General features: G+C 41.1%; 1 protein-coding gene across 1 annotated transcript in view; it reads left to right on the top strand.

The window, feature by feature from the left end:
* LOC104135673 (propionyl-CoA carboxylase alpha chain, mitochondrial) overlaps nt 1-17451 on the top strand; it is a 252781-nt gene extending 235330 nt beyond the window's left edge. Inside the window, exon 21 of the mRNA XM_035889044.1 lies at nt 17326-17451. Coding sequence (XP_035744937.1) covers nt 17326-17451 — 126 coding nt within the window. The remainder of the gene's footprint in view (nt 1-17325) is intronic.
* The last annotated feature ends 245 nt before the right edge of the window (nt 17452-17696 follow it).

The following is a 17696-nucleotide window of genomic DNA, read 5'->3' on the forward strand; positions in this document are numbered from 1 at the left end:
TACAAAGTGTTCATGTTAATGTTATGGGGAGAGTTTAATTAGGAGATTAGGATTAGGAGAGGTGATGGATATGGCCAAGTGCAAAGGCTCAGTTGTCATGAAAATAACCCTAGCAGGTAAAAGAAAGGGTGAGGACACCTAAAACCTGTATTTTTGATCTTTTTCCTTTAGTCCGTTTTCCTTAAAGAAAGAGCATTTGACTGTCCCCAGCCAGTAGTTGGGGCAGAAGGAGGATGGCTGAACTTAGTTCTCTAAACTTGTCCAGTATCGCCTAAATCTTAGGTGACTGTGGTGATAAACATGGCAAATGATTCCCTGTGTGTGCTGAAGGACCATCCTAGGTCTGTAGAAGAACTGAGTGTTGTATGCAGATGGAATGCTGATCTTTAATTCCTGCCTTGCCTTCATCAAAATTCAGGATTAACCTTTAATGTATCTGAAAGACTTCAGGTGTTTAAGTTTGGGTTTTTTTTTGTCAGTAAAAGCCTGTAGAGGGTTGGTACTGGCACGTGCCTGGGGTTTCCAGTATCTTGCCTGGGCTGAAGCGTTGGCATCCCTTTCCTAACTCTTGCTGCCGACACACCATGGATTGGGTGTTTCTGCACCTGCTTGCTTTGAAGGTCATACACTGCCACTGCCGCCTGTGGGCTAACAAACACCACCAGCGCTGAGGGCCAGCAGCCGCTCTCCCTCCTGCTGGTCTCGTGTAGTGGGGAGCAGTTAAAGCCCTTCTTTTGTTGAAGCTTTGCTGGTGGAATACAAGATTCATGAGGCTGGGGACTGAACGCCTGAGGAGGAACATAGTTGCAGGCTGGCCATGGGGCTGTGAGGCTGGAAGAAAGGGAGCCTCAGTCCTGGCTTCTACTTCTGGGACTGCTCAGAGATTTTATCCAGTGGCTGGTTTTGACACAACTGAGTAAACACAAAATTTATCTTAGGTTATATGATCTTACAGTAAGTGTGGTACAGTATGGTAAGTAAAATATTTGTTTGAGAGCTTTACTTACTTGAGTTGTGCTGTTAATTTATGAACATAAAACTTGCATATGTTCAGCACTAAGTTTTAAGCATTGCCTGAACTAAATACCACTTTTTTTTGTCTTAAAAATTAAATATGACATCTTTTTAAAATGTAACTTATGGTTTATATCAGCTCAAATCAGCTGCTCCACTTCTTGCAGTCTTTCCCGTTCCGAAAGGACCACCCTTTTTGCAGGGGGATGAATAATGTAGGTTGGCTTGTTTCTGTGGGCATTTATTACAGCCACACAGAATAGTTCCTGGAGAGGTTTTCTATTTCTTATTTAACAGCAGTGAAAATCGCAATTATTCTATTTACTTGGCTTGCCACTATGGCAAAGAGTAATTCTTTGGACTGTGAGGAGGAAATGTTTCTTTTCTCTGGCTGCTCCTTGCATATGCTGCTCCAATTAGAATTAAATATGAATATTTACCGATAAAATGGAACATTTTTCAAGTTCAGTTAAATTGATTTTTAAGATCCAAGATATAGGCGTAAGCAACCCATCTTGTGTTTTGTATAATGCTATTCATTATACAAAACTAATAGACAGAGTAGCGAATCAATAAAATATCACCATGCATGTCAGATGAACATTATGGCTGTAAATTCTTCATCAGGAAGAATCGGTAGGGGGAAAAAAAGGAAACAAAAAGCTAGATCAAAAGCGATGTGGGGAATTAATGTGGAGAAGATGAAAGGGAAGGAAACGAACAATAGGGTTGATGTAAGTGGAGGATTAAGTAAAGCAGAAGCAATCATTTTTTATGGGACAGATGAAAAGAAATTGAGAATAATTGTTACGGGAGGTGCAAGTAGTGGCAAGTTGAAAATGACATGTATTTAATGGCTGTATGAAAACTAGGGCTTGTCCGTGATTTGTGCTATCATTCGTTTCCATGAAGTAGCTTCCTAATAGCTCTGGTAGTATCATGTGCCATTCTATCAATGGCATTCACAAAAGCTTATTGGATTCTTTTGGAAGTTAAAATACCATGCTAGCCTCATTCAACGTTTTAGATCCGGATAACAATTTTATTTTAAATATTTGAAGCCAGCCAAATCTTCCATTCATGTCTGCTGACCCCTTGTACATGGCACACTAGGTTAACTAGCTTGCTTAAAGGAGTGTTTACAGCTGCAGCTCATTGCTTGGTACAGCTGATAACGTGCAGTGGGAAGTTCTGCAACTTACTCTGAACGTTCCTGAAATACATGATGAACTGAAATTAATGTTAGGGCAAAATTATATGTTTTAAAGCACATGAAATGCTGCTGTTAATGTCTTAGGGTTAAGGAAAGCCTGTCTTCCAAAAATGTGCAGAAAGCTGACTCAGAGCTCAGTTATGAGGAGCCCTTCGGGAAGAATCTGGACTGGCGTGTTACTGCGTTTCCTGGCTGCCCTTTGCTCGTTCCACCTGGCACAGAGGGTAAAGGAGCCCAAACCCTGGCTCTCAGATCTTAGGGTCATCCCAGACTTTCACAGATGAGCAGCAGTGCTGCAAAACATCTGTATCCTTGTGCTTGGGAAAGACAGTGGAGGAAAATCTGAAGGGACAGTGCTACCTTCTTTCTTGGGTCTTTATCCCACAGCTAGCGGGGGAAGCCCTGACCAGTGAAGCAGAGGCTGCATTTGCTCCCAAGGGAAGTTTCTTGTTTGTGGGCTTCAAAGATTCTTACCAATATTACTCATACCAGTCAAGAGCTATGATGATTACATCTGCAGGAGATTCTCAAATTGTTATTGTTGTTCCTGCCAAAGTCTATCTGTAAGTCAAAGCATTGTACGTGATGTTATCTAGAGAGAAGCAAGTGAGGTGGTGTGGTATTATGTAGGTCTGTCGATAATAATTTGAACACTGACCCTTTCAACTTTTTGCTGGTTTTCATAACAGTATGTTCAAGCCCACCTTCAGTCCTTGTTGCTCTTTCTGTGCTGTCCTAAATTCGTCACCACCTTTTGAATAATAAGGCCTTGAATTATGGATACATGATTGTACCAGGCTCTTTATAGTCCTCTCCCTACCGCTTATGATATGCTTGATTTTTAATGTGTGCAGTTAGCTTTGTTAACACGGTTTTCCAGGTAGGGCCCCTATATAGACAGGGGCTATGATTTCCCTGCTCAGAGATCATGTTCCTTGCCTTTTTGGCCTGGGGTTGCACTAGCTCTTTTGGCTTTTTATTGCATCCCAAATTAATTTTTCATTTGCTGGTGCTTTCTATTAACTTTACTGGGTTTTTTCCCCAATATGTCTAACTTGCTTCTGGAATTTTTTTGAAAATGCTTTTCAGCTTTTGAACACTATCTACTTCATTTTTCATTTTACCTACTTTTGCACTGGTACTGTATTACATTTCCCGTTGGTATACTTGCATAGAACCTCTCTTAAGCTCTTTAAAAATATTAGGAAAGTCTTAACATATTTGTTTTGGCTTTGCTTTGTTTCATTGACCATCTCCTAAATTTCCCATGTGAGCTGCATTGATTCTTTGGATTTTAGGTGCAACCTGCTGAAAGCTCTGGTTCTTCAAAGGATGCCTTGTGCAGATAGATTTTCTCTTATTTTCTGAATTAAAGCTTATACAGAGCAAAATCTTTCATGTCGTCTTTTGTCTTGTACCTTCCAGTCTGTGATGCTTCCAACTAGTTCTTGCTGTTATAATGTCAAAATTAAATCTTGCTTCTTAGTAAGACAGAATAAATTTCACACAGTTCTTAAAGGAAATTCAGAAGATCAGCTGATTGCTGCCCCATATCACGTCACTGGAGGTAAACTCCAATCGTCTCTACGCCGTATGCATATACTGCCTTTGTAGTATCTGGTCGAATGATTTGGACTGGGTTATTGCTTTAAGAGCAGGGATGCCCCTGGTAGAGAGTTTATTGTGAAAATGGGAGCGGAATTAGTGCAGGAGCATTGCCTTCCTTGCATTGAGCTCTGCTCTGCTGTCTCTAAAGAGAAGGAACTTCTCTTCTAGAGATTTTCCTGGTCTTTGATCCCTGGCTGGAGCATCTCCACAGTCTGGTGTGGGGACCGTTTTAAATGACTGGGACAGTGGAAATCCCTATACAATGAGCGTATGAGGGTCCCCGTCTGCTGTGTAGGATGTTTTCTTCAATGCGTGTTAGACAGAGCCCAGCCAGCTCTACTGGGCTCAGGAATCAGACCCTTGTTTAGTGTTAGGGAAAAAGCAGGAAAATGTTAGTGTCTCTGGGGATGGGTAGGGCTTTGAATATGGAAGCATTATGATCCACAGGTAAACTCCCTGCATTTTTCCTGTCTTTGTAATTTCACTGATGTTTTGTGGCTACATTGGAGAATATGAAATGATGGCTATTGGACTGAAAGATTGTGTCTTCTCAGTTTTTAGAAAAAGACAATAGAAAAAATAGGTTAATAATTATTCGCATATAAGAAACATTAATGGAGTTTCCGAAAGATCCCAGAATGTGTTTAGGGATAGCTCCACAGTACAATTCTATCAAAGATAAACGTTTTGTGACAAAACCTTCAAAAAAGAAGCTGATACATTTCCCGTGGTTTTTAAGCAGGCAAAGACAATAGGCACTGTGCTATCAGGATGCTCCATGCATTGCTGCCCAAGAAGTAGATCTCATGATTGCATTGTATTCTCTGTATGTTTTCTTCTGATCTAGTATCTAATTGATATCTAATTCCTATCTCCAGAATTTCACAATGTTGTAGTAAGTATGCAGCTTAATGTGTGGCGATTGCATGTTTTATTTAGGACAGTACAAAACTTATTCTGTTCTTGTTGACAACTGTTATAAAGATGTATGTTTTTGCTTTGCCCAAAGTCTGAATATTTATAGGTGATTAAAATAAAGAGGTTGTTTAGCAGGTGCTGACTGCAATTTTGTAGTCACAGTATCGTAATCACTTCACGAGGTTTTTCTGTTGAGGAAATTATCTTTGTTTAATGCTAAAGGATGTAGGTAATCTGTCTCTAATGCCAAATTATTTCAGGGTGTGTACTTCACTTTTTCCCCTACATTTACGTAGATTGGAAAACTGAATGTTCCAAACAACTTGTGGAACAGTTTCCATATCAACTTTTATGTGCTAAAAATGTAATTAAGATTGTTCAACCCAAAACATTAAAAAGTACTCTAATTTAATTTATATGATGTTTTTGAAGGAAATATTGTTTCTTATTTAACTGGTTCTATTAGCATGGTGAATTTGAGTTTACCCTGGTAAAAATCATTAGCAAGCCACTATCACCTATCTGAATGTAAGTGGCTGGGTTCATGAGGAAATACGGACTGCGAAGATGTGTCTATTCACAAACAGTACTTTTATGCCCTTTGAGTGCATTTGTGGTAATCGGTTTGTTAACATAAACAATGTGATCCCATTAACTGTGTTAAGGTAAATAGCATTAGATGTAAACATCTTTTTCACACTGCTACATGACTTGATTTGTTCTGCTTATGGAAATGCTTTAAAACTTTTTAGCGTTTCCTCTTCTGTGGAAGTGGCTTATGTCTCTACTGATATCTCATATTTTCTCTGCTGGGCCAGCTTTGTGTCCTTATCCCTTGTGGCACCGGCCCGTGCTCTTCCCTTTTCTATTTATCACTGACACCTCTGGAGCGGTGACATTCCTACTCCCTTTTCTGGGCTTATTTTAAAAGCTAGAGGAGGGGTTTCTAAAGAGGAAATATGCCTACTATTACTCCTGATAATTCCTTACAGTTCATTCTTCTCTCTTCAAGATGGCTGGTGTGTTTTGAAAAAAAATTAATATTGTTGTCTTGGTGCTGGTCAAAGATGCCCAAGAGAGATGATTCACGTGTGTGGTTGCAGAGCAGGGAATGGTGGAAGGGTTTCAGTAAGCATCTGATGATGCTATTACTTCTGACCAGCTTCTTGAAAAGTCATCAGCTAAAATGCTTGCTTTGATTTTAAAGTTATAAAACTTGGAAACAAACCAAACAGTGGGAATAGGCTTACAGGTAGTTTTTATTGCATCTAGTCTCTTTCCCAATGCTTATTTGTATTTAAAAAATGAAAGTAGCTTTTTTATCTTCTGGCTGTAAGAAAGAAAAGGTCTCCTACAACCACTATTTTTCTTATACTTGGGAAACTATGTAAGTAGTCTAGCTGTCATGTCCATCCGTCCATCCCCACCCCCGGTCCAGTGGATTGATAGAACATACAGCAGTGTTCCCTTCAACTACTTGGTCAAAGGGCGGACATTGGACTGCAGATAATACCAAAATAGATTTGGTGTTAAAAAGAATTAGGTTTGATTCCATGACACGCTTATTGTGCTGAAACATCCGGGGCAGTTTGGGGACGATACGCAACTGCAGATATTTTGCATGTAAATCTTTTAGCTTAAGTGGTGAATAACCTTGGGCCAGGGATATCCAAAGGACTACTGGTGACCTATATCCTGTTGTGACAGCTGAGAGCAGCAGGTTGGAACTGCTGGATGAAATCCATACCCAGTTGCCCACTGTACTTTCTTCTTGTCACTACACAATGTCAAATCGAAGACACTTTTTTCTTTTTTTTTTCTTTTTTTTTTTTTTTTTAACTGTTGCTTATTTTAGCTGTTTACTAATTTGAAGAGAAGGTAGCCTTGCTGCCATGGTAGTACAATGGAAAAAAGTAATTGAAATCAGTGGCAGACACTGTCCAGTGTTAGCATCCACCCTACATAACTAGGCCAAGGTAGAGCACAACTTCCAAATGTAATGAAGTGATGCTTTTCTTTCTCATTAGCTATTTTGGAGCCTGCTGATTTTGTTGGATCTCTGTATCAAGTTGTAAATGATGTGTGAAGTAAAACACTTCTCAGTTGATGGATATGGTCCTTGTGATTTCAAATCCTCTTCAAATTGTTGTAGTATGCTTTGTTTAGACCAGAAGTGGAAGCCTGTCTAATGCATAATTCTCAGTTTAGAAAGGAGATAGAAAGGAGACCAGTAGGACCTAATAATTTTTTTTTTGATGTTGAGGATGTGTGTGCATATGTTGGTCTGCCTGTCATCTTATTAAAAAAAAAGTTGTTTTTTTAAAATAATCTTCCTAATTTCTATTCTCTAATGATATTTTTCCAAATGGGTATCTGGGTAGTGGTACTGGGAGTTCCTCAATAGCCAGTGCTAATTCCCACCCCTCTCTCTCAATTAAGAAAACAAAAATAGAGACCTGAGAGTTATGTATGAATTGTCAGCAGCACATTGGCAGTCAAGGCAGGAATTCATTAATTCTTGACTCTAAGTTTGAGATCAAGCTTCTGGTGATATCGTCTCTCTATTTTTTAAAAAAAACTTGTTCTTAGTTTCTGTATCCTTATTGCATAACTTTCACTAAATGATTACAGGTATTAGATGAATGCTTTAAAAAAAAAATCTATTCCAAAATGTGTTCTTTGTCTAGTGTGTATGTTTAGAATGAGGTTTATGTCTGTTATGTTTCATACTGGCACTTTGGTATGATAATGCCATTCTTTGGGAATTTATCCCACTGTCAAGTGGGATAGGGCTTGGGAACCCTGTGTGCCTCTGAAGTGAAAGAACAGAAACTCTGCAGCTGAAGGTCATTTAGGAATCAGGCTTGTGTTGTGATTTCAGTACATAGGCATGAATCATGACTCAAAAGCTACTAAAGCAGTGTCTACCTTATCACTATTTCTTTTACCACTGTATTTTTTTCCCAGCATAATGCCCTTAATGACCCAGATCCTGTCATTGGTCTCTATGCTAGACCCCTTTTCAAGACAGAGAACAAGAGTATCTCCAACACATTATCCTATCAGCCAAGGCAAGTAGGAGTGCAGCGGAACTTTGGAAGTGCCCTGTATGCACGGGATGGTAGCGATACAGTTCGAACCACCTGCACCATTTTCCAGCCATCTAGGAGCAACACCTGTAGCCAGCCTAGAGCATGTTTAGCTAGGCAGAGCCAGGGAGTTTCTCTCAGTGGAGCAACTGGAAAAGGAAAGCAAGGCATGTTCTTTCTTCTTCTCTTCCACATTGGTCCTATAACAGTAGACCCCCATGTTCCCCAAACCAGCTGTACTTTTTATGTCTGGAGCTGTTAGCAAGTGTCAATGATTTTTTTAACAGCTGATTTATTTTCTTTCTGTGCTTTTAACTTTTTCTTTCTTTTTTTTTTTTTTTTTTTTTTTTTTTTTTTTTTTTTTTTTAACTTTAGTGGGCTCAGGCAGGTTACAAATATGAGGTATCATCTTAGTAATGACTCCACAAAGAAAACTGAAGTAGTAAAACAGCATTGGCCACAGTGGAGCGTTTTTGCTGTGGACAGCCTCTCTGCTAGGTTTTACAAAGAGGATCACTTCCCTGGTGAATGCTTGAAGAAAGGCCTTGCTGATTAGAGGTGATGAAGGCCATCGCTTCTCTCTCTTGTTTTGAGTCTGTTGTTAAGCTGAGGAGCTGATGCCAGTTGTGTGCCCTTCTCCTTGGTCTCTAGGCTGGCATGCTCCCATTTCTGAAGTGAGATATCCCAAAGCAGCTAATGGCAATTTGCATCTATACGTGCTACTTTGTAGAGCAATAATTTGAATGCGTGCACATGTGTTTGCTTTGTTCTAGTGGTTATGGGCTATTTGTTCTTCCTGTGATTAAGGACTGCCCATTCTATGAATGTGCTTAATACTTTGAAAACTTGAAAGAAATGGTGGCACCCCACACAATGTCAAAATGTACATTTGAAGTAAAAAGCCCAGCAATTCAGATCTTCTGGTCTTGTTCATGGCAGGTAAAAGGCTGCCTTGATGACACTTAGAGCAAATGAATTTCTCTCCTGCAGTCATGCACTGAATAAATTGCTTGATCTAGTTTGGTACAAAAGGACGTGATCTATAAATAGTTAACAAAGCGTTCTCCAGGACAAGTGATCTATAGACTGGAACTCTCTCTTGGGGTCTTTTAAAAAAGTAAGTGCTGATATGAGCAAAAGGAAAGTTTGTTTTTTTTAAAAAAAGAGGCCTTTTTAATGAGATTGAAGCTCACCTACTTTAACTTCCTTTTGAAAGCACCTGGCCAATCACTTCAAAAGTCCAAAACCAAAAAAACTAACCTTACAGTCACTTGAAGAAAAGAAGAAAAGAGGTCAGTCCATTAATCTGATGTGAATATATTGTCAATAACTACAAGCTGAAAATGCAGGCTAAAACAAGTGGTTAATCTGAATCAAAAAATTGCTCTCATATAAGCATCAGTGACTTCAGTTCTTGTTTGAAAGCCACGGTTTCAGGCTTAAAGGAACTTCTCTTTCTGACGTTTTTATGAGTTTGTCGATACGCTGTGCTGTTGGCCACAGGGTCTCTCTGTCCTATTTGCTCTTTCATGCACTTTTTTGCAGCTAATCTTGCAGATTTTTAGACCATTGCTAATTTTGATAAGCAAAACTTTTAAGACATTTTAGTGTGCTAAAGGAAGCATCTGTCTACTAAGTTTCTTCATGTGGTGTTCTCAGAAGAAAGCACATAAAATAGTTATCTATGGAAACAAAAGGAAGAAGCCTCCCTTTTTATGACATTTTCAGCTTTGATTATTTTTTCATCGAAATGAGGCCAGTCGTCTTGAAAGTGGTTTCAATGTGGATTTCCCTGATAAAGCCTGTATGACCTGTGCATTGAAAATTGGGGTTTTAATGGCACTGTTGCATGCAGCCCAGGTGGTGATGGTGGGAAAGGGGCTGGCACATGTTGCTGGTGTGGATGCTAATCCCGTCAGTGTCTTTGGATACATGCTGGTGTGTGCATGCACTGCAGCTAGCCCAAAGACCAGCATCAGCAAGTACGCTGTGTGCGGATATGAGTGGGCAGAGCTTAAGAAGCAGAGATACGACTGTAAGCGCTTGGGGCCCGGAAGGATCCTTTACCAGAGTAAGGAGAAGACCATCTATGTTTATGGATTTGCCATGGGTTTTGGAGAGCAAATTGTTCTATGCCTACAGAGAGGCTGAAAGCCAAGTATCCAGGCTATGAAATCACCTGGGCAGGTGAAAGCTACTGACTTGATCAATTAAAAAAAATTAAAATAGCATGGTGGGAGTATGTTACACACCACCTGATCTAGCTGAGGAAGTAGACTAAGACTTCTTTAAACAACCGGAAGAAATCTCTGTGTCACAGAACATGGTCCTCACAGAGCACCCTGACATCTTTGGAAGGGCAACCTGGTGGGATGCGAAGAAGAAGATTTCTGAAGGGTGTTTGGGATTAACTGGTTGATACTGGTACTTAATGGGTGATCTGGTGTTGACACAGCCAGATCTGCTATTCATTATCAAGGAAGAACCTGTTGAAGATATGGTAATTAATGACAGCCTTGGCTGTGGCAACCATGAAATAAATGATGGGTGTTCAGGATCCTGAATTGAGTGAGGAACAAGATTACAAGAGTACAGAGCCTGGACTTCAGTTTATTCTTTATTTATCAGGTAGGGAGACTTCCATGGGAGACAGCTCTGAAGAGCAAAAGAGCTCAGAAAAGCTGGGAGGTCTTTAAGGACAGCATCCTCTAAGTGCAAGAATACTCAGGAAAACACCTTTATCAGGAAAACAGTTTTATTAAGAGTAGGTATAATGGCAGAGCTCCGATACAAAAAGGCAGCATTTGAGAGGTGGAAGCAGGGACAGGATGCAGAGGAGGAATTTAGAAAAATAATCCGGGTGTGGAGGGATGGTGTTAGGAAAGTTGACAGTTGCAAGGAATGTTAGGAGCAACAAGAAGAGCTTCTACCACTGCATTAGTAATAAAAAGCTGAAAAGGGGAAATGCTGCATCAACAGACAAGTGATTTGGTAACAGCAGACACAGATAAGCTTGAGACACCTAATGACTTATTTGCTTCAGTCTTCACCAGCAAAGTCCCCCAGGCTTCTGTTATTAGTGAGAGTTCAGGGAGAAGGCAGATGCCGATCAAATCAGTGATTTGGGTGAGTTCAACTCATGGAAATCCATGAGACCAGACAGACTGTACCCAAGAGTGCCGAGAGCTGACTGCTCTATACCTTTAAAAGGTTGAGGGAGGTCCCTCATTACTGGAGAAAAGCGCATGTTGCACCGGTCTTCAGAAAGGCCACAGGCAAACCCCATGGAACTACAGCCTGGTCAGCCTCACTCCAATTCTTGAGAAGTCTGTAAAGTGAGTCCTCCTGGAGCACATTTCTGGGCACACAAAGGAGGTGATAGGGAACAGTCTGCCTGAATTTACTGAGGGCTGATCACCCTGAGAGCCTTCTGTGCTAAACTGACAGGCTTTGTGTTCTAGAGGAGAGCAGCAAATGTCATTCACCTTGACTTTAGCACCATCTCATACAACCAGCTGGATAAAAAGCCAATTGACTGGTCGGGCTCAGTGGTTTGTGATTAAGGGGTTGTACTCTACTTGGAGGTCACCAAGGGTCTGTATTGTGACCAGTCTTGTTCAACAGCCTTATCAACGACCTGGAGGAGGCAATGGGAGTGCATGGTCATAAAATTTACAGAAGACAGAATTGGGGAAACTGCTCAATACAGTCAGGGGCAATGCTGCCACCCAGTGGGACCTAGACAGGCAAGAGGAATGGGCTAATGGGAACTTTGTATAACTAAACAACTGCTCTGTCTTGTGGACACAGTATCTAGACAGGGTCTGAGTTTTGAGTAGAGGGGGCTGATCACTTCCCTCTGTCAGCAGACTATATTTTACTAACAGGGCACAGGACACTGTTTGCTGCCTTTGCTGCCAGGGCATGCTGCTGACTTATTCGTGTCCAGCTGATGTCTGCCCATGGCTCCAAGTCCTTCTCCACAGAGCTGCTCCCTGACCTGTATCATTGCAATGGGCTCTTCCTTCCCACGTGCTGGACTTAACAATTTGTCTCTAATTTCACAAAGTTTCCACTAGCCCCTTCCTCTTGCCTGTCTAGGCCCCGCTTGGATGGCAGCCCTGCCCTAGAGTGTGTTAACTGTTTGCTCCAGTTTTGTGCCATCTGCAAACTTGACAAGAGTACACTCTGTCACCTCTTCCCAGACATGGCCCTGAAAAATGTCAAATACTTTATGGGTAATCAGACCCTGGGTCCCTGGCAAATACAGTCCAAAGAACAGGAGAGAAAGCGTATACAAGAAGGTGGCATTTAACTAATAAGAACTGCCCACATGGGAAATCTTTATGGGTTTCTTTGCATTTATGAATGCCAACGTGTGAAATACTATTTGGTTGATACTATTTCTTAATGTGGCAGATACGACTACTCCCTTTTTATTCAAGGTACTTGAAGACAATGTGGGCAGTTGGAGAAAATAGTATAGGAAGATCCAAGAATTGCCAAGACAACTCTGCAAATGACCACAAGGCCTTACAGCCTCCCAGTGGCTGGTGATTTTGATGATACAGAAGTGTGTTGTGGTTATTACGTTGGGAACATGCAGAGAGATGCAAGATGGTGTTTCAGCTCTCCTGCTGACTGGGAAAGAGGCTTTTTTACACTGAGAGCTAGGAAAATATTTTACAAAATGCCTGTCATGCTCCTAACGGAAGCCTTAGACTCATCAGCCCCATGAAGACTTCGCTCTCATTCCTAAGGATGCATGGGACTGCAAAAGGTAAGGGACAACAGCTTTGGCATAGGGCAGTTTTCACTTGCCTTTTCCATTCCATGTGCTTCTCCATTAGCTGGACAGTAGATTAGGTGATAATTTCAGGATTTTTGTGAAAACTGTTTGGGAACCAAAAGCCGCTTTGTCCAACTCAATTTGGCTTAGTCTGCGATCACTGCAGACTGTTACTGAATACTGCTGCCTACAACTGGACCTTCTGTTGCCACACTGTGCTATGAGTCCTCCGCCTGCCCTCTCGTCTGCACAAGAAGCAAATAGGTATCCTTTCCCTGACTCATAAAAATGAAAAGAATCTCCTTGCTATTTTGGCATGGGTGTTTAGCAGTTATGGAGATGATGAGGCTTCTGCCCAAGACAGTTACTTTTCCCAGTGAAAAGGACATCTTTCTTTTGTGTAGACCTGAGGGAAGTCCTCAAACATGTACACTACCTCATATTTACAACAGTGATGCTTGCTACCATTGTTCCTTCCTTCCAGGATGATTTTAAAGTTTCAGTTTGTAGAGTCCTTGCTGCCCACTGGATGTGCCTTAGATTTACAGCTAAATTAATGGCAGTTGAAGGGGTTGGAGTCTATGACACTGAATATTCATAAATCTCCTGTGAATAGTAATGTCTGTTTTCCTGAAAGATAACATCTTCATGGGCAGCTGTCATGATCAGAGAAAGATTTCAGCAAGGCAGGTCTGCAGAGGATGAGTTTTCATTGGGTTGATCTGATGGACTAGCGAAAGCCATCACTTCTGCTACAGCAAGAGGTAGCGTTAAGGAGTGTAAGGAATCAGGGCATAACTCAGTAGTTAGGGCCAGGACTCTCTAGGCCAGGAGTTAAACCAAAAGCATCAAGTTAAAGTAGAGTTAAACACTGTGCTGGGAGGCAAAACTGGAACCATAGGATTAAATCAGCAGACTTAAGTTAGTCAGCCCCAAGGCTGGCATGAGGAACTTCAGGCATAATGTTTGAAACATCAGGCAGGAAACAACTGCTCAAGCTGCCCTCCAGTCTCCTGGAAAACCACCTTCATTTCCAGGAGAAAAGAAGTGACATGTGCCAGATGTATGCGAGACTCTGCATTAGTAAATTAACAGGGCTATAACACTCAGGCTTGTGCTGCCTCCTTTAATTGCCTGACATGCATATAGAATGCCAAATGATGTTCTCTGAAGGAAACTGAATGCAGATTATGCTTTGCACTATTGGTTAGCTGGTACCTATCATGCTGAACATCAGGAACTCAGTCCACAAGAGGTGAAGGGGCTGCTACTTGTGTAGTTAAGGTGCATGCCAGCGAAAGTCTGCAAAGCTATGACAGTAGAGTAAGCTGTTGACCTTTTTCTAGCATCATGTCTTGGACTTGTCATTCTTCTTTCTGAGACCTCATTACAATAGCTTTTGAATTGGAAATAATTGTAAAGGAGGACCATGGCTGCTTTTATCTTTTATGCCCTTACAAAGGGACAAACCATCCTATTAAAAAAATAAAAAAATAAAAAAAAAAATCCACCACGACCACGCTGCATTATGTAGTGTAGCAATGGTTCAAACAACCATAGTTACTATAGAGTAATTCCCCCACACAACACAATATGATGCACGTATGCACGCATATACACACATGCATACACTTGGGACTGAGTGGTTGAGGGTAGAGTTAGACTATATAGCTGTGGTGTAAAGTACAATGTGGCCCTCCGCATGAGTGATTTGACTGGGATCTCTTCCCCACAGTTCAAGTGTATCCAGTATCCATTGAGTGATGATTTGTTCCTGGCTGTCTTATGAGCACAGGAACAAAATAAACCAGGAAACAGTCAGTGTAACTCTTCATTAGTTGTCCTTGTGTCCCACTTCACCCCCCTCTCCCCAAGACTAAAGCAAAAAGGCCCTGGTTTTATTGCAGCATTTGTTAGGTTCTATCCATTGCTAGAGGAGGAATGAAGGCAAATGCAAACTTCTGACAAATTCTTCGAACATCTTATCTATTCCCCTACCTCTACCAACTAGCCAGCTGTTGGCTGCTGAGCTACAGAATTTGCTCTATTGGGTAAAGCATTGGTTTGATTTCAACCCCCATCTGGTTGTCACCCCCGGCTTTCCCCTTGTTTGTAGTGCAGGTAATAGGCTCACTACGTGGTAAATCTCTTGCCCTCAGTCCTTGTTCATTTTCTCTGATGGCTTGGCCTCCTGGCTTTGTCATCCTACCCACTGGAGCAGGGATAGCCAACTTCCTTGTGATCCTCTTGGCTTCACATCCTCCTCCCCAGTTGCGCATACCATGATGAGCCCCAGGTGAAAGCAGCTAAAAGCCTGTAGCTCCATTCTGTGAGAAGGCTGCTGCAGTTTTCTGGGGGTATGCATTAGTTCAGATAACACTCCCCCACCCCCAGCCCTTTATTCTTTCTTGAATGGGGAAAAGACAGTAGAGGCAATATATTGTCCACTGGTTTTTCTATTGCACATGAGCAGCCATAGTGTTCTTGTTCAGACTTACCATCTGGCTGCTTCCGTCTCTTCTTTCAGGGTGGTTCCCACCAGAAATTTTTTTTATAGTAGTGTAATCTGGAATCAATGATGGCTAGGCTTGTATGGACCCTTGTGAGGGATCTTAAACAGGTCATTTACCGCTGTGACACACTTGGTTTACTTTTCTTTTGTTCATCTGTACAGTGACGAAAGAGCTAATGATTAAATTGAGTTTGTTGTGGAGGTATCGACTTGCATCTTGCCACTGGAACACCCTTCGCTAGGACTATAGAAATCGGCTATAGATTTTCTGCGAGGCTGCCTGTAAATCCCGCAGTGCAACAAGCACGGCGTACGGTTGGAAGTTTTTTTGGCGGCCAGTAGCCTGGTATGCTTTCATACCATCTCCCCTCCTTCCCTGGGGAAACGTGGCAAATGATGTTTTCAGGCCCAGGTTCCAGTGCCGACGGTCTTTCTTTGGTTATAGCAATAGTGACGGACAGCTTTTTAAACAGTTGCTAATCAGAGGGTTGAGACAGAGCACCGGATTTGCTTTACTCGGTTTGGAAAGTCTTTTTCAGATGTTTCTGCTGCTCTCAATAAGGACCGTATTTGCTGATTCAGGGTTGCTGAGAGCAGGCTGGGTTCACCAGCATGTTCCAGCTGCTTTGCAGTGCTCTGCCAATGCAAACCAGCTGCAGGTCTGGCTTAACTGAAGCCAGGTTTGTGGCTGGTTTGCATCACTGGAGCAGTGTAAAGTACCTGAAGCATGCCAGCTAATCTGGCCTATCGGTGAACCATTATAAATGACTTGTTTTTCTTCATGTTCTTGACATGTAACTTCATTTATAGTTAAAGCCCATAGAAGTTGAGTAGATTGTATCACTAACAGACAGGTTTTGTGTTCTAAAGCCTATAAAACTAGAGGGTCTTTTTAAGCCAGAGTTTTTCTTAACTGAAATAAAATTATCAAATTATACATTGCTCCTCTGCACTTGTCTGTTATGGATTTCTTTTAAGTTACACTAAGATTACAATTGCCTGTTCTTGTTATAAGATGAAATAATGATTAGTCTGAGATCTAAAAGAGCAGGCTTTATAAGTTTTATTTTGCAAAACGTGGGCTCAGCTTTTAGTCTAAACGCAGTAATTTTCTTCTAGTTTACTGAGAATGTATGCAATATTTGTGTCATTGTCAATATTGTCTGCAATTTATGGATTGAAAATATTTTGGAGATTTTGAAAGAGGAAGGAAATCAGCCAACCATGATTTTTCTTCTGTTTATGGTAAAATATGTAACTGAAATCATGTGCCTACCTTGATTAGCATGATGAGTGTTCCAAACATGCCACAAACGTTAATCAGTAATTATATTATTCCTTCCATAATAATAGTTTTTTTCATAACCCAGCTCTTCTTCTGAGACTCTACCAGTGTTGAATGTGTAATACGTGTGTTTAAACAGACAGCATTTTACCATGGAAGAATAACGGAAGTGTCATTACAGCTGCTCTGTGTGTATCTACACTTTTTTCTGAACTCAGGGTTTTTGCTCTTCACATAGAAATGCTCTTGTATAAAATTTTTTTTGTCGTTTTTTTTGTCTGTTTGTTTGTTTGTTTTTGTTTTGTTTTTTAAATTTCTTTCTGGATAACCATATTGGCATTCAAGTCAGAAATTGTATTCCTCTGATCAGCTGTATATTGGAAGAAAACATGACAGAATTTGCAAAGTTTTCCTGGACTTTGAGGCACAACAATGAAGAATTAATTACTGCCTCATATTAATTAAGATAACAATGCAGAACCCTTCATTAGACGCATAGGAAAAGTTCTTCCTTGGTCCTTGGAGAGAATATTATATGCAAGCCCTGTTGTGTGGGTTGCGAGGTGTCACTGGAATTTATATGCATTACTTGTCTAATTGCAGTAAATGTAGCATGTCCAGATAGGTTTAAAAGTTGGATGGCTGTTTGTTACTTGCTGGAAATCACTTGAAACCTTGCTACTCGGAGGCAGCTGTTCACAGGTCCTTCACCTCTCCCCAGAGATAGCTGGAAGACTCTGTTGTTGGACCCTGTCTTTTATGGCAGAAGCAGTAAACATGACAGGTTGTTTGGGAGCCATCTGTTTTAAAATGGTTGCTGCTTTGTATGCAGTAATGAACTTGAGATCAGTTTTCTGTCTGTCTTCATAGTAACAGCCTTGTTTGGTGTCACAACAGGTGGAAGTTGATGGGAAGAAACTAAATGTGACCAGCGAGTGGAACCTGGCTTCACCCTTATTGTCCGTCACCATTGATGGCACTCAGAGGACTATACAGGTAAACTCACCCATGCTGGCTTTGTAGAGCTGAGCTAATCAGAAGCCTTTGGGTACACAAATAATACTGATACGTGAGGTCTAAACTTGCTGCATCATACAAATTATGTTACGTTGTGCAAGTAACAGAGTCTTTGTACTTTGAATACATCCAGAGCTTCAGTGGAGTGAACTTGTCTCAGACTTGCTCATCTGAAGGTTTGAATATCATTCATTTAAAGAGAAGTTGTTGCTTATTTTAGTTGGAAATTTACCCCAGTTTCTCTAGGATCT

Source organism: Egretta garzetta, unplaced genomic scaffold (genome assembly GCF_000687185.1).
Source record: "Egretta garzetta isolate BGI_Z169 unplaced genomic scaffold, ASM68718v1 scaffold182, whole genome shotgun sequence".
In the NCBI taxonomy this organism is placed as follows: Eukaryota; Metazoa; Chordata; class Aves; order Pelecaniformes; family Ardeidae; genus Egretta; species Egretta garzetta.